The following is a 26,855-nucleotide window of genomic DNA, read 5'->3' as shown; positions in this document are numbered from 1 at the left end:
TATAGAAAAGCAGGGAGCACGGTAGATGGCTTCATTCCTCAAGTTGGAGGCAGACTCTGGGCTGAAGGAGATGGGGTGGGGGGCAGATACCAAGTGTCTCTACTGCAGACAAGGGAGGATGCCCCTCCTCAGCTCTGCTCTGCTCTACTCTAGTGGGAGCAGTGTGACCCCCAAGTCACTGAGGGCTAGTCCTGAGGGGAGCCATGAGCAGGACAGCTCACCTCTCTCTCCTGTGTCCCTGCTCCCTCCTCAGCAACTTCAGCTGCCACCTGTGAAGATGGACAGGAAGGAGCTGCCCCCTGAACATCAGTCCTTGAATATCAGCTTTGAGGCGCTTCTGCAGCGCTGCTCCCTGTCTGCCACTGACATAGTGAGTCTGAATCTTCCCCATGGTGCTCCCCTCCTACCCTAGCTGGTCCCAGGACCCCTTAGCTGTAGACCAGTTCCTTGTGTGACTCTTCTTACTGTCCCTGGACATGCTGCCTGTATCTTATACTTGTTTGATGTCCATGTGGAGTTGGGGAGGACTTGTCTGGTCTGGAGGTTATCTCCTTGGCAGCAAGACCAAACAGCACTGAGACTTAGCGCTTAGAAAGGCCGCAGGGAGTACTGCAAGGAGGGTGAGACCAGGAGTGAGGAGACCTGCCATTCATTCCTGGCTGCGTCAGCTTGAGTGAGTCACTTGGCCTCTTCAGGTCTCCTTTTTGTCCTCCGTGAAATGAAAGAGCATTAAGCCATTCTAGCTCTAAGGTACCGTGATTCTTCATGGTTCTGTGTAGTGTTAGGCATAGTAGCTGGAATCAGAATCCATTTCCCTCCCTGCAGAAGACAAAACGGAAGCTGGATGAAGCAGCCCAACGTCTAGAATGTCTATATGAGAAGCTCTGCGAAGAGACAGTAAGTACAGGCAGTGGTGCTCCTCTGCCTCCTGCTCTTCCACCTTCACCCATGGCCAGAGGGTGCCCAGTGTCCCTTCCTATGGGCCTCACCGACCCTGGGTTCCTTACAGAGTATAGACATCCTGCCTGGACTGGGCTCTAGAACTTAAGTCCTCTCTTCTCCCTTCTATGCCTCCAGGGTAGGGGCGGGGCTGGGCTTACTGACTGTGCGCTAATCCTTCCACAGCTCTCGCCTCCTGTCCTGGCTGGGCTCCACGAGGTTGCCCAATGTGTGGACGCAGGACGCTTTGAGCGGGGCCTCGCTGTGCATGCTCAGGTGGTGAGCTGCAGCAGCTTCAGCGAGGTCTCCAGCTTCATGCCTGTCCTGAAGTCCGTCCTCACCATCGCTTATAAGCTACACATCTAGACCAGGCAGCTCCTCTTGCCAGGAGGCCACTTCTACTTTACTTAACTCCTTCCTGCAGGAAAGGGGAATTTCGGAACAGATTCCGTTTGTTTTTCCTAGCCCTCTTCCCTTGCTGCCAGGTATATGATGCTGTAGGCTTGGCTCCAAACAGGCAGAGTGCCTGCTCTCCACCCCTTTATGCGTGGGCCTCTGGGATCTGCTCAGGGCTCTCTCAGCCTGTTCTTCACTTTCCCTAAAACTGTACTCCAACAGGGCCTGGCGCAGTGTGTCTTCTCCCCTAGGGATATTCTAAGTGGCTTCTGAGAGGGTGAGCAGGATCTTTACTTCCAAGTCTACCTCGACTGTACCCATCTTGTGGGTCTTTTGTCTTTCCCCTTCTGTGGGTTATGAGCCTGACTTTACCTTTTCCTTGCCTCTGACTTCATATTTCCAGGTTCATACTTCTCTGAGCCACAGAGGCTGGGGTAGAGTTGACTGCTGTTCACCCTTTGAACAAGTCATACACATGAGGGATGGGTGCTGGGCACAATGAAGAGAAGGAACTCAGACCCTTTTAAGAAGGGACCTCTCAACTGCCAGCATTGTTAAGGGTGGGCTAGGTGAGGTGGAGGGTGGATGGGATACCTTTTGCTGAGCGCTGTCTTAGGCTATGGGATAGGAGCAGAGGGACCACTACCTGTGTGGAGTGGCCCCTGACTCAGCCTGCCTGATCCCTGGCCCAAGGCCTAGACCACTCATTCTGTGATTAGAAGCCAGGTTCTGGAATAGGAGCCATATTAATGAAAGAGTCTTCTAGCACTGTTCTTCAAAGCTTGGAGGCCCTCTTCCCCCAGCCCCACACTTCTCAGGGCTGCCTTCTCTGGCTGCGCTTTCATGGTTGGACTCTGCATTTGAAGCACTGATGGACTTTATGTGCAATAAAGCTGCCTTAGTTTGGTTTCCTCCCAATTATTATCTCCTCTAGGTCCATTTTGCTCTTATCTGTCTTCCCAGTCCTTTTTGTTCTTGTTCCCTATACCCTAATAAGGCAGGGGAGAGGCTTGGGGACAGATAGGAAGTCAGGAGAGTTGAAGAAAGAGGTGGCACTGAATTAGGCTCTCCTTGCAGCATTTATGGTCACTCTGCTCTGTGTGTGTGTGTGTGTGTGTGTGTGTGTGTGTGTGTCTCCATCCGTGCCTGACATTCAGCTCCAGGGTTTTCCCCACACCACTTCAGGGCTGAGCTCAGCTACACAAAAGGGGCTGGGTGTGAAGCCAGGGAGACGATCTCTAATCCTGTTGTAGATCGCATCATGTCTGCGGGCTAGATGTGTGTGTTTGGGAGGAAAGGATTGTTAGGCAGTATTTGTTTGTAAAGCCACTTGCTCTTCAGATAATACTTGCACTAACTTCTATTGATGAAGCAGTGTGAGCCCCAGCAAAGTCCTTTCCCAAAGTGTCTTTGAAGCCAAGAGCCCATTGAAGGGAAGAAAGGCCGGGAGAGGGGATTAGTTTGTTCAGCAGCTGTGAATTTCAGTGGGAGGTTGATGAACTCTGAAGTCTTTGTTTAAATTAAAGGTGGGGAGAAAAAAGCCGCTGCTGGAGCGAGAGCCTCACTTGGGGCCCTGAACTAACACAAGGAGAAGTCTGAGCTGCGGGGAGCTGTGTACTGACTGCGAAGACTTTTCCCAAACACTTTTCGGGAAAGGTGTTATGAGAAGAGAAGGGGGCGGAGTGGGGGATTAGCATGTGAAATGAAGTTTTCATTGACTCCGTGGGGGTAGAAGGCTATTTTAATGGCATTTTGTTCTCTTATTTTCTCTTCTTGAGCTCTTTAGAGATATTGTTTTGCTAAGGCAGGCTTTCTTCCCCCTTCTTTCCAGTCTGCGGATTGCCTCTATGGGAGCCAACATAAATATTTCTCCTCCAGGAATGCGGGTTAATTAAAAGGAAATGAATGAGTGGAAGCATCCAATCCAGACCCACAATAGGCGAGTGCCCTGGCCTGCCCTTCCCTCCCACCACCACCAGCAATGCCAGCGCTGAGCACGACCCTGTCTCTGTCTTTGCCCTAACCTGCTGCTAAGGCCAGTTGAGGCTGCGATTCTTTTCAAGAAAAGAAAGCCCTGCCTGTGTGTAGGCCCACAGGCTAGGGACAGGAAGGAGACAGTGTTTTGTCCCCTCCACCCAGCGTCCTTGTCACTTCTCAGGACCTCCCTCTGCTTCTGTCCCCTGGCTGAGACAGATGGACTCCTAAAGAGCACACAAGAGGAGGGAAGGGGCCTGGGTTCCAGGACTCACCCCACGGTACCTTACTAGTTGGTGGAACAAGCCACACATCTTTCTCAGCATCAGTTTAAATGTGTAAAACAGAAGGTTTCACTAGCTGACCTCGAAGGTGTCTTCCCAAGCAACCGGTCTGGTTGTCCACATTTATAAAGGGGAACACCAGCACTGGTGATTGATTATAAGAGAGAACCTACACTCCATGAATGCAGAAGGTCAGTGTGTTGTTCACCACTGTATTTCCACTCTGGTGTTCATTGAATGAATAAATGAATGAATAGATAACGCAAGAGGGGGGAAGAAAGCAATCCAGATCTAAGGTAGCTCAGTATTGTTTTCTTTATAGATGCAAATGAATGTGGTATCAATCATATCCATTTGGGAATACAAAACAACGTATGAAGGAACTTTCTGGCAGCATGACATGTTTCAAGTACTGACCTGGAGTTATCAAATGTGGAACACAATAGTTCTCCTACTAGTATGCTGAGCGACCTCCTGGAGAATGTCGCTTTCCTTTAGAACATTGTACTTTTATATTTTCTAGCTGCCTTGCCAGATTTTCTTACTGTACGCTATCAAGTAATTCTGCCAAGTGAGACAGCCAAGTTAGTACATGCTGCTGCTTCATTAGGGACGAAGGGTGAGTTGGGAGATTCAAGAGGCCCAGATCAAAGCTGAGGGAAGGAGCAAAAGGCCTTTGGCTGATGGAACTGGAAATGAAGCACTAGGAGACCCTGAAGGGAAGCATGTCCCCTGTAAGGAGGGAAGGGGAACCTCTCTTCTCAGTAAGTGTTAGTGGGACCAGAAGATGTGTAGGGATGAGGCCAGGGATTTGAGGTCTGACCTGGCCATTGTGTCAATTTGGAATATGGGAGCCTTTCCACTGTCACTGGTCAGCCTTTCGAGCCTCCACCCATTTTATCCACTTGGAGCCACTCCTCCTCTGTGCTTTCTCCTGTTCTACAAGAGGTGAGATGAAGTTGTCTAGCATTTGACCAGTTCTGCTCCGGAAGGGCTGCGGGGCTACCTGGTGCCTATGACCCAGGACCAGCCTAGGGGAAGGGGGATGACTGGCAAGCTCCTTGGGCTGCAGAGGGTCTGTCAGGTATTAGTTCTTCCCTTCCCAGAGCCCTATTTCACCAAGTCCCTCTTGTACTACTGCTTTCTGAGAAGAGAACCAGAAGACTCAAGCACAACCAGCAGCAAGGTCTTAGCTACTGAGTGAATGTATTAGTGGAAGATTTATGGGGCTGATTCACTAATCCTTCGCAGATTAACCTCTGTCAGGTCAGGATAACTACTTAGGCCATCAGGGAAGTGAGGCTCACAGGGGGATAGTATCCTGGCAAGGTGGGAGGGAGGAGAGGACCTAGAGGTTATATCTTATACACGCTCTTCCCCATATCCCCAAGAATAAGTTCAATACCTGAAAAAAAGGCACATGTCACAGTGACTGCAATAAATTAAGGTTCAAGGTGCTGAACTTCCTATTAACAGTTTCATTACAGGAAGTTTATGTATTGAAGGAAAGTATCCAATGCCTGAATCCTGCCTGTTTGAGAACCAGGTTAGTGAAAAGGAAGGGTCCCAGCTTCTCCTTCCTCATGACCTGTTTTCAGAGGTGCAAACCAGGGTCTGAATGGGAAATTAGCTTTATTTATCTCAGTCTTGGCTCAGGGGAATAAGATCCTTTGGGGAAAGAGAAGATGTAAAGTTGGTTGCTAGGAGGCTATAGGTTAGGAGCAGGGAGGAGGTTACTTTAAAGGGTAGGAAATGACTGGCAGTCTGCCCTTACATCATTCCTAGATGTCGTGGGTATGTGTCTGGAGCACCTTGGGTGATTGTCTAGGAAGGTCATTGCCCCACTGGCAAAGTCCATTAGAGACATGGTATCACAAGGATGAGTGGCACCCTTGGTTTTCAGCAAGTCAGCATTCTAGGGTTCCCATTTCCTCCATCTTCAACCCCTGCCTCTAGGAACCAACCTCCAAAGACATGCTTTTTCCTGGGTCAGTTTCCTCAGTATCCCTTCAGGGAAGGAAGGAAGGAAAAGGGAGAGAAAGAGATTCCTGGGGAGTCTATGCCAGCAGTTAGGGAATCAGAAGCACAGGAGGGCCTCTGCAGAAGGAAGATGCGGCTATGGCAGAGAGCTGGCAGCAGAAAATTGAGGGGGAGGGGGTGGGGATAGGGGGAGGGGGGAAGACGGGTAAAAGAAAAAAGCCGTGTTTTCCCTGGGCCCTGCCTATCTCGGAAGGGCTCTTCCAGTTCCTAAGCTCTCCACAGGCTAGGCCAGGCATTAGGGCAGCTGGGACCGGGAGGAGGAACGCCTATTCTCTTCCTACTCCAAGGAAGATCAATAGCTCAGAATCTCAGAACAGAGGTTTCTCAGACCTAAGTGGTGAGCAGACGATGCAGACAGCGCGAGGAGAGAGCAGAGGAATTGTGGAAACAGGTTGGGAAGTGGCAAGCACAGGAGAGATTGCAGCGTCTCTCTCCCTCTCGGGATCCCTGGCCTTGGTAGTGTGGGGTCCCTATTCCGTAGATTCCTCTACTGCCGGGGTCTCTAAAAGAAGCCAAGGACAAATTGGGAAAGGAGAGTGGGGAAGGGGACCCTTAGGGTTTTCTCCCGGGTTTGTGCGCCGCGCCCCCCCGTGGCCGGTCCGCGCGACTGCAGAAGTACTTGGTGACCCGGCGGCGGCACTGCTCGCAGCGGACCGCGCAGCACCAGTGGAACTTGCAGTTGCAGCTGGACACGGTCTCGGCGCGGCGCTCCTCCACCGCTAGCCCACAGTCCCCGCAGAGCCGACGGCAGCTTCGGCGCTCCCAGCGGCCCAGGGCCCGGCCGCGCCGCAGGCACTCTCTGCCTTCGGTGCCCAGCAGTCCTAGCGTTTTGTTCTCCAGGCAATAGTCTGGGGAGTCCTCCAGGTGCACCAGCTCCCTCGTGGAGATGGAGCGAAAGGTGTCTGCGATGGCGCCGCGGCCCGCCGCGCTGTTGCCAGCACCCTGCAGCAGGTCCACCTTGAGAGCTGCGTGGTACTTCTCTTTCAGGTGCGCGCCCACCTCTCGGAACTCAGGCAGCTGCAGCCAGCAGGTCTGCGTGGTGCAGCTGCCAGACACGCCGTGGCACTTACACGTGCGTTTCATGGTGCCCTTCACCGCCTGGGAAGAGAGCTAGGAGTGAGCGGGCCAGGGATTAAGCGCCTGGGGAGTGTCACCCTCTGGCGGATTGCGAGGATTCTAGCTAGTCTACGTGCCAGCTGCCTCGATGCCGCATTTTCCCAACCGGATGAATGAATTGAAGAGCCGTCCGCACCTAGGGCTGGTAGTGGATGGAGCCAGCTGCCTGACCCCCGGAGCTGCAGGACTCACCTTGCGGCCAGCCTCGTTGTTGTGCAGGTTCATGGCTGCCCGAGCATCCTGTCCTGTCTCCAGGGCATCGACGAACTGCTTGGATATTGCCTCTCCGAAGCCCACGTTGTCGCTGCAGCCTCCCCACAGCCAGCCTTGGCCCCCTGGAAAAAAGGCAGTGGGAAGAAAGGACAGCCTGGAGCCTCCTGGGCTGCTGGTTCTAAGTGGGTTTGGGGGATCTGAGGTGGGGAAGGGTTCAGGTGGGGCGAGTGCCCTGTCTCCAAATTAGTTTCACCCTAGATTTGTTTTTGCCACCTTTGTGCTCCTACTTCCAGCTTCAGCCAATCCCGTGTCCCAGGACATAAGTAGCTGCCAAGTGAGGCAGGTGCCTGCTCACCCCGTTACTATGTTTCTGGCCTTTGGGCAGAGTATGCAGACCTCCGCCAGCAACTGACGTCTGGAAGGGACATGATGGTGCAAAAAAGGTGAGGAAAGCACAGCATTGAGGGGGAGGGAGAAGGGCAATTGAGATAATACAGAACAGCAGTTGGCAGTTGAGCTGCAGGGCAGAGGGTTGGAAAGGATAGTGGAGGTAAACAGTGGAAAGGAGACAGGGATAAGCAGCATGGAAGGGCATTCCCCCTATGTTTGAGACAGTAATAGGAATGATTCTGAAGGCAGGGTTCTTCCTTTATCATTATTGTGTTTAAATTAAGGAAACCACCCCAGTCAGAGAAGGGTCCCCAGCTACATTTAGCCTGGTTTGTCGCTGTAGGGTTTGGGCTCAAACTGGTTCGCCCTGATTTTCCTCAGATTTAGAAGAATACAACTCTTGTTCACCCCACCAAGTACCCACCAAGCTTTTCACTAAAGTGAACTTCATTGGGCTGCCCTACCCACCCTCAAGATCACTACTCACCCAGTTGCCCATTGCGGGAGTCATCACAGCCACAGTTGTCAAAATCCCCAAGGCTGCAGTTTCTAGTCAGAGTGTACATAACCCCAGCAGAACTGATAGCATGTACAAATGCTGTCTCCCGATTAGCTGACAGGAACCAAAAATTGAGTGAGTTAGAGGGAGTAGTTACAGGCCAAAGACATACCTTTAATACCATCATTATACCCGCCTCTCCCTGCTCCATTCTATTTCCCCACCTTTATAATGTACTCTCTTCCAGGGTCTGCTCTAGCCCTGGTCTCAACCCTGCTCTTCTTCCTTCCCATCTTTTCAGGTCACACATTTTATGACTGAGTGGCTAGATTATTTGATATGGGTGAGATTTAGGTGGGAACGAGCCCAAGAAAGAAATGGGGGAGAATCTGAATGTCAGGTTGTAAAGAACCCATCCCCACTTCCTCCTGGAACATTGAAGTCTGAGAGGCAGGTGCTAGCTAGTCCTGAAAAGAACCACTGATTGGCAGCTCTTTCACTTCCTTGCATGGCTGCTTTTTATCTTCTCCATGGGAATCTGGGCTCCAAGTCAGTTCCCACTTGCCCTGTACCTCTCTGCTAAGCCTGCTGAAGGAAGGGGCTAAGAGGCATGAAGATTTATGACCCCTACCTACCTTATTTATATTTTGAGGAAGCCTTTAGCCAGCCGGGAGACTGAGGGTGGTATAGGATTGGGGGTGAGGCAAGGTCCATTTGTTGAGCAGTGAGGGTGTTGGGGAGGAAAGAAAAAAGCTCTATAGGTAGGAAAGAGGAGCTGGAGAAGGAACAGAGAAGATGCTGGAGAGGGAGATGACCTGAGAGCAGAGACCAGCTGAGGAACAAGGGTGTACAGGAGGCAGGGGGCCATCCCTGGAGAGCGGGGCTCTAACCTGTGGCCAGGGGGTCCAGGGAGCTGTGGCCGAGGCTTTCCTTACCACTGCGAAGGCCGCCATGGCTGGACAGTTGCAGGGCTCTCTCAGGGCAGTTCCAGCGGTCCCAGGCAAACTGGTATTTGCATTCTTCAATACCACTCTGGGCACCAGCTGCCACGCTGCTGGAGTAGATCAAGTAAGCCTGCAGGGACACAGGGGTCAAACTTCAGATTCACAGCAACTGAACTTGGGAGGCATTTGCCCTAAAGTGGCCAAGCACCTCTTTTCCTGTGCACTCCTATCCCTCCAAAATAATGACAGAGTAAGCACTTTAAATATGCTTTTAACATCACAAATAACATCACAAATAAACTAAGTAGAAACCTAAGCCTCAGAGAGGTGATGTAAAACAGTTTGCCCAAGGTCCCACCACTAGCAAATGTCTGAAGTAGGAATGAAAATCAGTTTCATTAGACTCTAGACCTCACTGCCTCTATTCATTATACTATTCTGTCACTCCAAAATGAGCCTCAATTACATAATTCATGAATTTTCAGCCATTTTCATCCTACTACTAGCTTAGAAGAGAACATTTTGTAAGCCGGAAATGTCCTTAGAGATCATGTAGTACAATGCCAGCACTTGAAAGGTGGAAGACAGCCTCCCACCCTGCGCTGAGAAGGACGGGTGACTGTAGCCTGACACTGAGAAAGAAAACTTTTCTGGCTCTGGAAATTCTGGTCATAAATTCAGAGTCAGTATTCCTGAGTTCTTGTCCTGGCTCTGACACTAGTTTGCTGTGTGGTTTGGGGTGTGTCTGTGACCATTTCTGTGCCACAGTTTTTCTGCCTATAATATATACAGCATAATAAAAGATATAATAAAAGATATTGATATGTGTAGTCTTCAGTCAAGAAGCTGAGTGAAATCCAAATAAATCGAAGGAATTTTTTTTCTTACCTTTGGACCAGTCATCAGGAAATTGTTCACTGACCTGGAAGAGAGAAAAACCAAAGAACATAACAGAGATACACCAATTCATTTCTGCTGCCAAGAGTTGTGAGAATTACTTCAGCAAACATGCAGGCACACCTCAGAGATATTACTGGTTTGGTTTCAGACCACTGCAGTAAAGTGAATATCACAATAAAGCCAGTCACGTGAATGTTTTGGTTTCCCAGTGCATATAAAAGTTATGTTTACACTATACTGTAGTCTGTTAAGTATGCAATAGCATCATGTCTAAAAAAATACAATGTAAATGCCTTAATTAAAAAGTACTTTATTATTAAAAGTGTTAATCGTCACCTGAGCCTTCAGCGAGTCGTAATCTCTTTGCTGACAGAGGGTTTTGCATCGATGTTATGCTGCTGACTGACCAGGGAGGTGGTTGCTGAAGGTTGGGGTGGCTGTGGCGATTTCTTAAACTAAGAGTAAATTTTGCCGAATTGATTGGCTCTTCCTTTCATGAATGATTCCTCTGTAGTAGGCAATGCTGTTTGATAGCATTTTGCCCACAGTAGAACTTCCTTCAAAACTGGAGCCGATCCTCTCAAACAGTGCCACTGCTTTATCAACTAATTTATGTAATAGTCTAAGTCCTTTGTTGTCATATCAACAACACTTACAGCCTTTTTACTATGGGTAGATTTCATCTCAAGAACCCACTTTTGCTCATCCATAAGAAGCAACTTCTCATCCATTCAAGTTTTATCATGAGATTGCAGCAATTCAGTCACATCTTCAGGCTCCACTTCTAATGCTAGTTCTCTTGCTCTTTCCACCACATCTGCAGTTACTTCCTCCACTGAAGTCTTGAACTCTACAAAATCATCCATGAAGATTGGAATCAAGTTCTTCCAAACCACTGTTAATGTTGATCTTTTGACCTCTTCCCATGAATCATGAATGTTCTTAATAATCTAGAATGGTGAGTCCTTTTCGGAAGGTTCTCAATTAACTTTGCACAGATCCATCAGAGGAATCTATCTATGGCAACTATAGCCTTATAAGATGTATTTCTTAAATAATAAGACTTGAAAGTGAAAATTACTCCTTGATTTATGGGCTGCAGAATGGATGTTGTGTTAGCAGACATGAAAACAACATTAATCTCACTGAACATCTCCATCAGAGCTCTCAGGTAACCAGGTGCACTGTCAATGAGCAGTCATATTTTGAAAGGAATCTTTTTTTTTCCCTGAGCAGTAGGTCTCAATAGTGGGCTTAAAATATTCAGTAAACCACGTTGTAAACAAATGTGCTGTCATACGGGCTTTGTTATTCCATTTATAGAGCACAGGCAGAGGAGACTTAGCATAATTCTTAAGGGCCCTAGGATTTTCAAAATGGTAAATGAACATTTGCTCCAATCTAAAGTCACTAGCTGACTTAGTCCCTAAAAGAGAGTCAGCCTGTCCTTTGAAGCTTTGAAGCCAGGCATTGACTTCTCCTCTCTAGGTATGAAAGTCCTAGATGGCATCTTCTTCCAGTAGAAGGCTGTTTCATCTACATTGAAAATCTGTTGTTTAGTTTCACCTCCTTCATTAATTATCTTGGCTAGATCTGGAATCTGGATAACTTGCTGCAGCTTTTATATCAGCATTTGCTGTTTCCCCTTGCATTTTTATGTTATGGAGATGGCTTCTTTCCTTAAGCCTCATGAACCAACCTCTGCTAGCTTCAGACTTTTCTTCTGCAGCTTTCTCACCTCTCTCAGGCTTCATAGAATTGAAGAGAGTTAGGGCCTTGCTCTGGGTTAGGCTTTGGCTTAAGGGAACGTTGTGGTTGGTTTGATTTTCTATCCAGACCACTAAAACTTTCTCCGTATCAGCAATAAGGCTGTTTCACTTATCATTCTTGTGTCCGCTTGGAGTAGCACTTTAAATTTCCTTCAAGAACTTTTCCTTTGCATTCACAATGCAGCTAACTGTTTGGGGAAGAGGGCTAGCTTCCGGCCTGTCTTGGCTTTTGACATGCTTTCCTCACTAAGCTTAATAATTTCTTGCTTTTGATTCAAAGTAAGTGACCCTTGTTTTCATTTGAACACTTAGAGATCATGATGGGGTTATTAATTGGCCTAATTCCAATATTGTTGTGTCTCAGAGAATAGGGAGGCCCAAGGAGAGGGAGAGAGATGGGAATGGCTGGTGGGTAGAGCAGTCAGAACCCACACATTTATTAAGTTTGCCATCTTATATGGGCATTGTGGTGCCCCCAAATAATTACAGTAGTAACATCAATAATTTTTTTTGGCCGCGCTGCACAGCTTGCAGGATCTTAGGTCCCCGACCAGGGATTGAACCCAGGCCCATGGCATTGAAAGCGATGAGTCCTAGTCACTGGACCGCTAGGGAATTCCCACATCAAAGATCACCATGACAAATATAAAAGTAATGAAAAAGTTTGAAATATTGCAAGAATTACCAAAATGTGACACAGAAACACTAAGTGAGCAACTGCCGTTGGAAAAATGGCACCAATAGATTTGCTCAATCCAGGGTTGTCATAAACCTTCAATTTGTAAAAAATACAAGATCTGTGAAGCACAATAAAGCAAGTCTGTAATTGAGAGGAAGAAAGGGAAAATGGTTTTTCCAAGGAAAAATTTTGCATAAGGAATCTACTTAATTTAGTTTAAAAAAAAAAAGAACATGTACAAAAGGAGCTAGTATTATGCTTTGCTTGGATTTTTAAAACTTCAAATACCAAAAATGTTGGGAGTAATGTTTGATCGTTATTTTGCCATGGAGTGGGAAGAGAGCTAGCATTAACCTGCTACTGTCTACCAGACACTCTACTCTCAGTATTTTACGTGTTGATGTTGTTAAATCCTTACGATCTTGGGCATTGTTATCCCTAGTTTTCACATAGGGAATCTGAGACTCAAAAAAGTTAAATATATTGTTCAAGCTCACCCAGTTAATTAGTGATTGAAGCAAGATCTGAATCCAGGTCCATCTGACTCCACAGGACTCTGAGAAGGATAGTTCTCTAATCAGAAAGAGGTAAACAGTGGAATAACTTTCTAGGGATTGAGTCATAATTAAATTCGAAAAATAAATAATCTGACTCTGGAAAATAGTTTGGCTGTTCCTTTCAAAACTAAAAATGGACTTGCCACACTACTTAGCAGTTCCACTGTTGGGCATTTATCCCAGAGAAATGAAGACTTATTTTTACTCAGGAACTTGTATTCAGATGCTCATAGCAACTTTATTCAGAAAAACCAAAAATTGGAAACTACCCAGATGTCCTTCAAAGGGTGACTGGTTAAAAAAACTGTGGTATATCCATACCATGGAGTGCTACTCAGCAACAAAAAGGTATGAACTGTTGATACACACAAAAACTTGGATGAACCTCAAGGAAATTAAACTTTCCTCAAGGAAATTAAACTGAGTGTTCAAAGCCAATCTCAAAAGGATACATACTGCATGATTTCATTTATGTAGCAATGGTTAAATATGTAATTATGGAGCTGAAGACTAGATTAATGGTTACCAGGGGTTAGGGATAGGGGATGGATACCACTATAAAGTGATAACACCAGAGAGTCTTGCACTTATGGTAAAGTGTCTTGATTGTGGTATGGTTTTGCAAAGCTATACATGTGGCAAAATTGCATCGAGCTATACACATACATACATATATACATACACACACAAATAAGTGTATGTGAAACTGGTTGAAGTCTGAATAAGCTTCATGGATATTGTACTATAGCTGTAAGATGTTAACACTGGGGGAGGCTGGGGAAAGGGTGTGTGGGACTTCCCTGCATGTTTCTTTGCAACCTTCTGCAAATCTATAATTATACAAAAATTAAAAATATACATACAGGGGCTTCCCTGGTGGCGCAGCGGTTGAGAGTCCGCCTGCCGATGCAGGGGACACGGGTTCGTGCCCCGGTCCGGGAAGATCCCACATGCTGCGGAGCGGCTAGACCCATGAGCCGTGGCCGCTGAGCCTGCGCGTCCGGAGCCTGTGCTCCGCAACGGGAGAGGCTACAAAAGTGAGAGGCCCGCGTACCGAAAAAAAAAATTATATATTTATATATATGTAAATATATATATATATATATATATATATATATATACACACACACACACACACACACATACATACATACATAATCTAGAGTACCAGAGATTTGGCAAATGGACTTCAGTATAGGCATTTGAAAATTAATCCAAATATATTACCTATTATCTTTCTTTTTCCATTATAATGGGAGAAAGTAACATGGGAATCATTATGTATTATTCCATGAAAGTTGGTGTAACCTGCATTTCCAAAGGCCAGTAAGATGCTGGCCATCACAGAAAGTGGGTTGGAAATGAAAAAGGCTAAGAAAGTTCAGTTTCTCATCAGAGGCCAAAATAGCTTGACTGGCATCATACAGAACACACACAACACCTAAAATACGGGTAGTTTTTGACAAACAGTATCAATAAACTGAGATGCTGCCATATGAGAGAAGATGGAAAAGGTTCAGAAAGAAATATAACAGACTTTTAGAAAATCATAAAAGACTACAGAGTCTAGCAAAACCAACGCCTACTTTTTAATGCTTGGCAAGCAAAATTAAAGAAGCAGTAAATTAAAAGAAGCAGTACTCTCTTGGGGACAGTAGTACCAGCAAAGCATAAAAATACATTCAAAATGACGTGAATGAACTCATAATTGTCAAAGCCAGTATGGGTTTGGAGATAAATTTCTGATCCTTAAAGACTAGTGTCAGACAAGTCAGCCAGTTCCTGTGCCTCAGATAAAGAAGCCTGAGCTTTCTGTGTCTCAGAGCGGCAATCTTTATGTGAGGGATAACTTTTGAAGACTTTTATACGTTACCAGGCCAGACAGAGGCTAGTTCCCATTCCACAAGACAGACAGACAGTATCAGGAAAGAAAACAAAGCAACAAAATGAAGACTGGGTGGCAGCCAAAGGAGAAAGCTTAACGGTGAGCCTGGGTCAAGAGACCCTTCCTTTGAGAGGACACTGAGTTGAAGTCACAGAGAGTGATGAGCAGAGATGCTAGAAGATTCTTCTTTCCTCGAAGATCCTACAGTATGTAGAGATTTGTATGATATGCTGGTATGGCCTAGTTGATTAATCAATCAGATGTAATTGAGCACTTGCCATATGACACAACTGTAGGCCTTATTTGGACAATATTCCCGTAAGTTGACTTGGGTTGTTAACCCCCGAGGTATTTGCAGATATATTTGAACCACATGGCAGGGGTTACTTGTATCCAGTATGAAGAAAATACTCCAGTATGTCCTTGTGCTCCGCACCAAAGGAGGAGGGTCTTGTTCTTGATTAATGAGATGATGGCAAGGTGTCCTTTTGAGGAGTAAAATAGAATATGGATTACAGAAAGCATAGTGAGTGTGTAATGTGAGGAGAGCAAAAGAGGAAAGAATTTAAGCGTTTGTATGGGTGCCACCTAGAGACAGTAATATGATTAAAGGAGAGATGCTAACAAACAGTGGAAGATAGAGACAGCTTTACAGAACATGGTCCAAGCAGCATACTACTAGACGAAGGTGCAAGCTTCCCATTCCCTATACGTACAATTGCTGATGACACTACACAGGTTGGGTGTCAGTCAAAGGGTTTATGTCTTTCTGGACCCTCCCAACTCTTCTCAGACCTTTTGTTAAACTCCAGACTTGCATATCCAACTATATTCCTTTTTTTTAAAGAACTAGGGTTTGAGTCCTAATTTTTTTTTTTTTTGGCCATGCTGCACCGCACGGCTTGCAGGATCTCAGTTCCCTGAGCAGGAACTGAACCAGGGTCCCCTGCAGTGGAAGCACAGAGTCCTAACCACTGGACCACCAGGGAATTCCCCCAACTGTATTCTTGACATCTCCACTTCAATCTTTAATAGGCAGCTCAAACTTAACACGTCCAAAACTGAACTCTTGATCTTCGCTGCCACCATTTCAAACCTGCTCCTCCCATTGTCTTCCCTATCTAAGGAATGGACAGTTCTTTCTTCCATTGGCCGGACAAAAATCTTGGAGTCATCTTTGACCTTTCTTTCTCTCACATCCTGTAGTCAGTCTGTCATCAACTCCTGCCAGCTCCAGATCAAATTATATCCAGACTCTAACAGGTTCCCAATACCTTCACTGCTGTCACCCTGGTCCAAGCTGTCATTATCTCATGCCTAGATTATCATTAAGGCCTGCAAACTGATCCCCTTGCTTCCACCCTTATTCTCCCATAATCTATGCTCAAAAATGATTGGTCCCTTTAAAAAGTGATCCACTTAAACTATAAATCAAATTTTGCCACTCTCTGCTCAAAATCCTCCAGTGGTTTTTTATCTCACATAGAGTGATAGCCAAATTCTTATTGTGGTTTATAAGATCCTATACAATCTGACACCCAGTTAGGCCTCTGGCCTAATCTCCTACTACTCTCCCCTCACTTACTCTGCTCCAGCCACACTGGTCCCCTTGTTGTTCCTCCAACACACCAGGCACTCTCCAGCCTCTGGGCCATTGCACTTGCTGTCTTTTCTGCCTGGAATGCTTTTTACTCAGATAGCCACACAGCTTGTTACTTCAGCTGCACTGGCCTTTTAATCAAATGTGTCATTCTCTCTGAGGTTTTCCTGGATCATCTATTTAAAAATTCCCCCACCCCTTTCTCTGCTCCATTTTTCTCCACAGCACTTTTCATCATCTGAACACTAGGTTTTACAACTTTATTTGTATATTCTCCTTCCCCTAGACTGTAAAGCTTCATTAGGCAGGTTTTTTTTTTTTTTTGGTCTGTTTTGTTCACCAAGTATTATCAGTGCCTTGAACAGTGCCTGAGGATAGTAAGCATTTAATAAGTATTTGTTGAATGAAAGAACAAAGGAACTCACATTTAGGGGTAGGAGCAGGAAGAAGTATCATCTGAGGAAACTCAGAAGAAACAGCAATCTAGAGAGATGGGGGAAAGGAGAGAATCCTTCATTCGTGCCCAAGGTCTTACCACCATGATTATGCAATATCTCCCAAATCTTTACCTCCAACCCTGACTTCCATCTTGAGATCCAGAGCTGCATTTCCAAATGAATGCTAGACTTCTCTCCTGGGAATGTATCAAATTGTGAGGACAGTATGTTTGTTTTTTTTAATTTTAACTATTTAATATTAAAACACACACTTTTCAAATAACTCCAATGCCTATTCCAAAATATTAACAATGATAATATGATATGAACACTTATGGGATATGGTTAAAACTTGAGTTTTTTTCTTACAGGGGAAACACACAGCTATTAGAAAGCACTCTCAATAACAGTATAATCCTCAAAGGTTGGGGTGGGGTGGGCAATTGGTGCAAGAGACAAGAAAATAGTAGATTATCTGTGAAAAAGTCTTCCTGGAGATTATAATTAGCCTCCCTCCCCACTCTCATGCTGGTTGAAAATCACTGTTATATTGAGAGAAAAACTCTCCTTTTTTTTTAAGAATTAAAAAAAATTTACTGTGTGTTCTTTTGAAATCAGCACAGTGAACCTAAGAAAAATAGGTAACGTAATCAAAAAGGTAAAAGCAAAAGTTAAAGAATTAGAAGACAGAAAAACAGTAGTTTTATAGAGCTGTCTTTGAAAGATAATAAAACAGCAAATCTCTAGCTAGAGTCACCAAGAAAAAGAGAAACACAAATACATACAATTAAGTTGATTTATGCAAAGAAAATACTATAAAAGGTTTCAAGGGACTTCCCTGGTGGTGCAGAGGTTAAGAATCTGCCTGCCAGTGCAGGGGACACAGGTTTGAGCCCTGGTCTGGGAAGATCCCACATGCCACGGAGCAACTAAGCCTGTGCACCACAACTACTGAGCCTGCGCTCTAGAGGCCGCAAGCCACAACTACTGAGCCTGCATGCCACAACTACTGAAGCCTGTGTGCCTAGAGCCCATGCTCCACAACAAGAGAAGCCCCCGCAATGAGAAGCCCGTGCACTGCAACCAAGAGTAGCTCCCGCTCGCCACAACTAGAGAAAGCCCGCACGCAGCAATGAAGACCCAATGCAGCCAAAAATAAATAAATAAATATATTAAGAAGAAAATAGATTTCAATATATCCTTCTATTTTCTTTAAAAATTTTTAAAACTACAGATGATTTTCTAGGAAACTATTACTAAATTTGCCTTATTATGAGGCAGAAAACCTGAGAGAGGAAGTTCTAGAGCCAGAGGGTCGGTGCCCTAGCTCTGCCACTACTAGCTATGTGACCTTGGGAAGAGACTAGTCTGTGCTCAGTCACCTCAACCATAACTAATGTGGGGATGGTGTGGTAACCTCAGAGGGTTGTTGAGAGGGTCAGATGAGATAATACTTGTATAGGACAAATGACAAACTGGGGGAAATGCTTACAATATATGACACTTGAAGAGCTCTTACATATTAATAAGAACAAAACAAACACAGAACTTTAAAAAAAAATAAAGGACACAAACAACACAAATCCCAAAAGAAATAAAAATGGCCAGTAAACAATGGAAGAGAGTATGTTTAAAAGTTAACTCATCTTCCCTGCCAAACTAGCCACTTCTCCTGACTTTACTAGTTTTTTTTCCCCAGTCTCTCTCAATCCATTCTCAACATCCAATCAGTTATTACAACCTGTGTGTATTTTACCTTTTTTTTTTTTTTTTTTTTTTTTGCGGTACGTGGGCCTCTCACTGCTGTGGCCTCTCCCGTTGCAGAGCACAGGCTGCGGACGTGCAGACTCAGCGACCATGGCTCACGGACCCAGCCGCTCCACGGCATGTGGGATCTTCCCGGACCAGGGCACAAACCCATGTTCCCTGCATTGGCAGGCGGACTCTCAACCACTGCACCACCAGGGAAGCCCTATTTTACCTTTGTAATATTTTTCACATACCAGTTCCCTCTTTTCTTTCTCGCTACCTCGGTGACTCTCATTGTCACAGCCTTAGTTGTGGCCTCCGACCTAGACCACTGTAGAAGCTCCACTAATAAGACTTCTCTACATAACATTTTTTATCCCATTTAATTCAATGTAGAGTCTGTAGCTAGATCAATCTTCTGAAAGCCTGATTCCGATGTCATCCTACTCAAGAATCTTTTGTAGTTCTCCAACTCTGGACACTCAAGGCCCTCCATAATCTGACCCTACATACCTTTCCAACCTCATTTCCCATTAAATAACCCTACTTCTCCAGTGCTCTAGTCAAGCTGAACCAGTTGCTATTCGTGGAAGTCCATGCATTCATGCCTCTATACCTTTGCTCATGCTGTTCTGTTAAATCTTACCTATTCTTAGTATTTTCAACCAATAGTGCTGAGACAACTGGATATCCACATACAAAAGAATGAGGTTGGATCTCTACCTCACACCATATAAAAATTAACTAAAAATGGATCATAGACCTAAATGTAAGAGCTAAAACTATAAAACTCTTAGAAGAAAATACAGGTGTAATTTTTCATGACCTGGAGTCAGGCAATATTTTTTTTAGATATACCAAAAGTACACATAACCAAAGAAAACAGATAAATTGGACTGAATCAAAATTAAAATCTTTTATGCTTCAAAAGACACAGTCAGGAAAGTAAAACGACAACCCACAGAACGGGAGAAAATGTTTACAAGTCATATATCTGGTTAGACACCTGTATCCAGAACATATAAAGAGCACTTACAACTAAAGAGTAAAAAGGCAAATAACCCAATTTGAAAACAGACAAAGGATCTGGATAGACATTTCTCCAAAGAAGATATACAAATGGCCACTAAGTACATGATAAGATGCTCAACATTGTTAGTCATCATGGAAATACAAATAAAAAACACAACAAGAATTCTCACCCACTTAACTAAAATTAAAAAGACTATAACAAGTGTTGTCAAGGATGTGGAGAAATCAGAACCTTCACACATTGCTGGTGGGATTAAAAAATGGTGCAGCTACTTGGAGAATAGTCTGGCAATTCTTCACAAGGTTAAACAAGGAGTTACCATATGACCCAGCAATTCCACTCCTAGGTATTTACTCAAGAGAATTAAAAACATGTGTCCAACAAAAACTTGTACATGAGTGTTCATAGCAGCATTATTCATGATAGCCAAAAAGTAAAAACAACCCAAATGTCTATCAAATGATGAATAGATGAATAAATTGTGGTCTACTCATACAATGGAATATTATTCAGCTCTAAAAAGTAATGAAGTACTGACAAATGCTACAACATGGATGAACCTTGAAAATATCATTCTAAGTGAAAGAAGCCAGACACAAAAGGCCATAAATTATATGATTCCATTTATACAAAGTGTCCAGAACAAGCAATTCCATAGAAACTGCAAGAAGATTAGCAGTTGCCAGGGACTGAGGGATGGAAGAATGGGACGTGACTGCTAATGGATAAGGGGTTTCTTTTTAGGGTGATGAAAATGTTCTAAAATTGATTGTGGTGAGGGTTGCACAAATTTGTGAATATACTAAAACCCATTGATTTGTACACTTTAAGAGGGTAAATTTTATAATATATGAATTATATCTCTATAAATACGTTAAACACCTTACTTATTCTTAAATTAGTATCTAGCTCAAAAGCCACAGTCAGAATTTTTCAAGACTCACAGCATCATTTTTCTGCCTCACATAAAGGTTTTCCTTTATTCCCTTATAATCAACTATAAATGGAGCCTGCCTTAATTATCATTGTATCCCTTCCAGCTCCTAACATAGTTCCTTGAACATAGCAAGTACTCTATAAAAGCAAATTAAAGGGTTTTGAAAAAATAATCGGAGGGTCGTCAGAATCAACAGAAAATTCCAGGATTAAAGGGACTGAGAAAGGATTTGGGGGACTATGAGAACGAAGTTTGTGGCAAGCCTGTGTTCCCACTAATTTTCTAGCACTGTGAGCAGATGAGCCTGCTACATTCACAGAAGATTATTCCGCAAGAGCAACAAACAATGAACACTGAGCAGATGTATACAGAGGTTGGTGTTATAGTCAAAACTTGTAGCAAAGTCAATCTGACACTCTTAATGCGATATATAATTGTTATTGTGCTTCACAGTAATTAGGCATAAGTAGTAAGCAATTTACATAAATCACTGTAGTTAGTTTTGCTTTTACACTGCCAAATAAAAATTTTATAATTGTTTCCTCTCCTTTGGTTAGTTTTCCAGTGTATACACTGGTAACATATAAAATTTAATTTCTATCACACAAATAATAGTTAACGTTTATCGAGTATGTAAGGAACTCTCTGAGTGCTTTACCTGTAACATCGTTTTCAGTTTTTATAACAACCCCATGAGGTAGGTACTGGGCTACCTATTGAGTGTTTATTCTGTGAACACAAAATACTATTTTTACTGCTTTACATGTTTTAAACTCACATAATTATTACAACAATTATATGAGGTAGAAATTAGTATGTCTTCCATTTTACAGACACAGAAACTGAAACATAGAGTGGTTAGCCAGCGTCACACAGCTAGTTAAATGGTAAAGACAGGGTTGGAACCTAGTCAGTCTGGTTCTGGAGCATGTACTCCCTTACTGCTGTGCTTTTCTGTAATCCATATTTCTCTTGCTCTTATTCCCACATACTAATCCAGGACTCCTGATCCCAAAAAGTTCTTGATAAGTATTTCCTGGAGGTCTCAGGGATGTTTTGCACACAGTCAGAAAAAGCTCAGTTAACTATCCCATTGTCTCTGCTGCTTTTCTATTATTCCATTGCTCCAGCTCTTCCTTCTGCTTCATGCCTACCAGGCACCCATATCTGCCAGGCTCGGCTTTATCTACCACCACATCCCCTGGGCACATTTTGGGGGTACTGTTGCTGCTCACATTGGGTTCAACGCATAAAAAAGTAGGGATAAACAAATGTACCACACTAATGCGAGATGTCAATAATGGGGGGAATCTGTGCAGGGGAGAAGGGGAGGGGATATATGGGAACTCTGTACTTTCTGCTCTAGTTTTCTATAAACCTAAAACTTCTCCTTTAAAAAGTCTATTTTTTTTAATGTAGGGGCAAATGTCTTTTAACCCCTTTTAGAGTTTTACTTTTCCACTTGAGTATCAAAACTGCCATTTGTGTATAAGTTCTTACAGGGTTTTAGCAAAATAGTTCTTTTGTTTTTGCTTATAACAACCCCTGGGAAAGAGACTCCTAGTCACCCTCCAACCTCCTTCATTGAACTGAAACTGAGGGGCTTGCTAACAAATTCCAGTGACAAGCTTTATAGCTGGATCTTCTCAATTCCCTTCCTTTAGAGAGAATCCTCTCCTGGGAAGACTCCATAGTCACTCATTTAGATAAACCTCTGGGGCCTGAGCCTTACCAATTTTCCTGATCTGCCTATATATGCTGGATCCAAGTGGTGGACCCAGGCTGGATCCCCTTCAAAAGGTGGCCCTTTCAAAGGGTGCCATCCTTGCAAGGAAATGAGCAATTTTAAAAAGTATTAACTAGAGACTCTGTAGTGTTCTCTTCATACCTTTCTTGGGATCGGCTTTCAGGGACCTCATGCAAAAAGTACCTTTGCCCACCCAAGAGCAGTGTGCTTAGTCTTGACACCCTGGCTATTATTGATTCACCTACCCTGGACCTCTTCCACTCCTATAATGACTCTCAAGAATAAGCATCAGTGAACTTTCTGATTTTAGGAAAGACTCTTTATTACCTTGGAAGCTACAGTTCCAGTGGCTCAAAAGCAAACACATGGAGACTAGGGTCTGACCAGATAAGCAGGATAATTTCTCAGTAAGACTCTGACTGAAGCTCTAGCCCTGCCCCTGTCCCCAGATGCCTGAAGAGGGTTACTTTGGTGTCAGCATCTCCCCAGTGGAGGAGGGTGTAAGCAACAACAACCACACTCCACCAATCCCCTTTAATTGTCAGGTGGCCATAGTGCCTGGCCTGGACAGGACTGGATTCTTTCCCTACCTCCTGTCTCCTACCATCTGTCTTGCTTTGGCATTCTGTTAGAGGTGTTCCATTAGTCTAGGACAGTGAAGTGCAGACTTGGAGTATGTAAAACTGGTGAAGTCTGAATGAGCTTTATGGATATTGTACTACAGTTGTAAGATGTTAACACTGGGGGAGGCTGGGGAAAGGGTGCATAGGACTTCCCTGCACATTTCTTTGCAAACTTCTGCAAATCTATAATTATGTAAAAATACGAATGTAACATCCATACATGTATACATAATCTGGAGTGCTGGAGAATGGACTTCATTACAGGCATTTGAAAAACAATCCAGATGTATTATTTGTAGAGCGCATGAGAATCTTCTGGGGTTTCTTAAACATGAAGGCCCCCAGCTCCAGAGACTCTTGTTGGGTGGTGGTGATGGGGGAGTGGGTCAGAATCTGCATGTACACATTCCCGAGACGGTTGTATTGCAGATGATCCTGAGAGTCCACTTTGAGAAGCACTGGTCAGTGGGAGAACAGGGAGGTGCCTACAAGCATCTGATACCTGGGTATAATTTGAGGGCCTGGGAGACTCAAATTATTGCCTCAATCTTCTGGAAAATGGCTGCTCCAACTGCAACAGTAACAAATAGGTGGACATTCTCTTCTGTTGTGTCTGGATGGAGCACCTTCTGGTTTCGGTAGTTCCCAAAGCTCTCACTGGTCACTGCCTTGAGGTGCTGAGTCTCTGATTGCACTGAGTGTTAAAACCGTGGATCTCATTCCTTCCCTGCCGTTTTTTCTTGGTATTGGTGTTTTCCTGGTGATTACAGCTGCCCTGTTTATGCCCACCTTCCACATTCCAAGGCTAAAATATCTGGGGGGAATGGAATATGCTCACAAGGATTCTGAATCTTTATCTAGGGGCCCTCTGTCCTCTAAGAAACAAGCTAACTAGTTTCACTCATGGAAGTCTTTAATGCCATGACTATGATTTTATATTCTTAGACGACCTCCACACTCTTGTCTTCAACCTTGAAGTGAGTCTTTACTCATTTTTTGGCCTATGCTTTTTCCTACAAGCTTCTAATGCTATTTCATTCTTCTCCCAAGTTAATTTACCAACAGTAAGAATTTGAGAGAGCAATCAGATCTCTCTCTCTCTTTCTCTTTTTCCATCAGTCATCCTGAGCTCCCACAGTAATGTTTCACTCAAAGTAACCTCTGCTGATACTGGCTCCCATCTGGGCTGGTTGGCCAAATTGTGTCCTTTTGCTTGTCTTTACTACTTTTGCCACGACTTCTCTAATATCAACATTAACAAGTTCCTTCCCCTTCCTTTTAAGTCCTTGCTATTCTCTTCATTACTAAGTATCTTTTCAACACTTGTTAAGCAGCCATCCACACATACAGATGCATTAGTAGTTTTGAGGTGGTGGGTAACCGCTAAAGCAGAGCCCTGTGGACTTTCTGTCATTTCCCCATTGCTTCTCTGCTCTAGGGACCTTCTAAACTTGCAGCACCTCAGTGGCTGCAATCTGGCCATAATCTAACCACAATTCAAAATTCTTTGATCTAGGGCACAAACACCCACACCTTTCAACATTACATATCTTTTCTTGTGGCCTATATGGCCTCCTGAATTGCCTATTCCATACTCAACCTGATCACCAGCAAAAAATTTTCCCAGGGATCTGGGACAGGAGGGGAGGGACTTTAGATCAACCCAAATACAAATGCCACAGCTTCTCTTTTAGCTCTTGGAAAGTCTCCAAGTTTCTTTTGTTTGTTTGTCTTTTCTTACCTAACATTTGTTACCCATAGATCCATACACTCAAATTTTTAAAGCTCTCTTCACCTGATACCATTTGAAGGAATTTACTTTATTTTACCCCCTTAGGAAGTTCTAGAAAATTACAAGTTCCCATTCTCTGTTAGCTATGTCTCATTGTGAACAGGCGGTTGCAGCCATTATCCAATTAGTTGTACCCATTTCTCCCTATTGCGGGCTTTCTCCAAACTAGGGTAGCCCATGAGGCAGTCTGTAGCACATCACCTTGTACCGTGAGTGGTGCAGCCGCCCTGGTGAGGACACATGCCTGGTTCTGTATAGTTCCATGGCACAGGACCGGGAGCACCCAGCACTACGCTATCTGCAGACTCGCTTCTCCCTTTGCATGTCCAGGACGTTGTTACTGGGCTAAGGCTGTGCGCGTGATTCCCTCTCCCCTCAGTGTGAGAGTTCCCTCCCAGGAAAGAACTCAGTCTCACGCAGGAAGCCTTGCAGGCCAGCCTCACTAGTTTCCCAAGTGTGCTCAGATACATTTGAATCCCAGTGGTTGATATGGCTTTGATTGAAGTTAGGATTCCCTTTTTCCCTTCTGCACACATGTTTTTAAAAAGCAAAGGTTCTAAATATAATTATAATTCTCCAGAATTTGGTGTTTTCCTCTCAATGCCAAGGACTTTCATCTCTCATCCCCTCCTTTCTTCTGCCTCCTTTTACTTTCCCCACAAGTCTTTGAATAACAGGTTTGGTTTCTCCCTGCCCTTTGAGGTTCATAGAAAGTCTTTGGGTCATGAAGCTCTAGTTGGCCTACTTCAGGAGAGACCATCGGTTTATAATAACTTTGGGTGATGGCCCAGGGAAAAGAAGAAGTGGTTGTAAATGAACGTAGATACAGATCTCCATCTGGTGATTTGGCAGAGAGAGTACAGGGGAAAGGTTAAGGGGAGGGTCCAGAGTAGGGAAGCTGCTAGAAGATGCCCCAGTGAAACAACTTTCTCTTAGAATGAATGTCTGAAGGCCAGGTTTTTCACCTCATAGAGCTCATGAGATGCACTGGGCCGTGGAAAGCCCAGAGACAGCAGTTTCTGAGCAAACTTCATTGTGACTCTAGCCTCTACAACATCAGTCCCACAGAGCACACACGCACCAGCCCATACACAGAAACGTACGTACATACACAATTACGTATATAGAAAGTGAGCCTTACTAGTGACTGTGACATAATATCTCATTGGTCCAAACACTTTCACTACCTTTGCTGACAATGCCTGAGGATATTTAAGCTAGAAATAATTCACTGTACGATTAGAGTTAAGTTTAAAATGCAGCTTTTTCTAAGAGTGACCAGCATGACTAATTCTTATCCACTGTAAAGTAGAAATAATTGAAATCAGGCTCTTTCCTATTTAGTTATGGGGAGGGATTAGGAAGTAGAAGGCATAAGATAGCTGAAGTCTTGAAGGGAAGAGAAGGATTCAGAATTTCAAAGGCAAGTTTCCTCCTACTTAAAAATTTGTATTTCAGTAGATTGAATAGAACAGAGGCCAGATTACAGTGAGTAAACAGTTATGAAATGAAAGTAGCTAGTATAGATTCATTGAAGGAGTACGGAAATGAAAGGAAAGAGAGAAAGAAATGTTGCAGTGAAGATTGGGGCCAAGTGAAGGTTTTTCTCAAGATATGTATAAAAGGAAAAATTAACAAATGTGTAGTTTTGGCCATATCCCCATATCTATTTCACGGATTTAAACTCCCTCTCTTTTTTCAAGGGGAATTCAGCCCTGTAAATAATTCTCAAACTGTTTTATATAAATGTGAATTTTCTATATTATAATGCAGTGCCCTAAAATATTAGGGGAAAAAAAAAGTCTTGTAAACCACTTGGCAAGGAGGAAAGGAAGGAAGGAAGGAAGGAAGAAAGAAAGAAAGAAAAAGTAAGGAAGAAAGAAAAGTTAAACAGATGCCTCAGTTTTAGCAGTTGTCCTTAATATTTATATTAAAATCCCACAGTATCTCAGATCTAGCCCTTGCCAACTAAGTAGTGGCAAAGATAATATAATAGCCCAAAGACAACTGTGTATCATGGGTCTCTGCAAAACAATCTCAGGTTTCTTCCCAAGCAAATCACAGATTTTCAAGGGATAATCTTTTCCCTTGAAACTGAAAAGTCATTTGTATTTCAGGATATTTTATAGAGTGATAGGCTCTCTTTCCTTGTCCTCATTTCCTTCCTTCTTTATGTATTGTAGCAAACTCTGCTGAGAAACACTGAGATACAAAAAAGCACTTCAGCATTCAGCATGTAAATGAGGACTGTAGCTGGGAATAAGCTGTACTCATTCTCCATTCTGTGGTCTCTAAGCGAAAGCTGCTAAGGTACAGCTCAAACCACTGTTCCCAGAAAGCCTGGGATTTCAG

The 26,855-nt window shown here is 44.1% G+C and overlaps 2 protein-coding genes across 2 annotated transcripts in view; one reads left to right on the top strand and one right to left on the bottom strand.

The window, feature by feature from the left end:
- The window catches only part of SEC31B (SEC31 homolog B, COPII coat complex component), a 30,922-nt gene extending 28,678 nt beyond the window's left edge, over positions 1–2,244 (top strand). Inside the window, 3 exon segments of the mRNA XM_032607594.1 lie at positions 254–370; positions 826–897; positions 1,126–2,244. Coding sequence (XP_032463485.1) covers positions 254–370; positions 826–897; positions 1,126–1,305 — 369 coding nt within the window. The 3' untranslated portion in view covers positions 1,306–2,244.
- Positions 2,245–5,788: 3,544 nt separating this feature from the next.
- Positions 5,789–12,573, bottom strand: WNT8B (Wnt family member 8B). The gene is made up of 6 exons (XM_032607593.1): positions 12,562–12,573; positions 9,684–9,717; positions 8,787–8,948; positions 7,840–7,965; positions 6,942–7,084; positions 5,789–6,731 (listed from the first exon to the last, which is right to left on the bottom strand). The coding sequence occupies exons 1-6, from the start codon at positions 12,571–12,573 to the stop codon at positions 6,186–6,188; spliced, it is 1,023 nt and encodes a 340-aa protein (XP_032463484.1). The 3' UTR covers positions 5,789–6,185.
- Between the last annotated feature and the right edge of the window lie 14,282 nt (positions 12,574–26,855).

This window comes from Phocoena sinus, chromosome 16 (assembly GCF_008692025.1).
Source record: "Phocoena sinus isolate mPhoSin1 chromosome 16, mPhoSin1.pri, whole genome shotgun sequence".
NCBI classification, from domain to species: Eukaryota; Metazoa; Chordata; class Mammalia; order Artiodactyla; family Phocoenidae; genus Phocoena; species Phocoena sinus.
The sequence above is the reverse complement of the archived record's forward strand: the minus strand, read 5'-3'. Positions and strand labels throughout refer to the sequence as shown.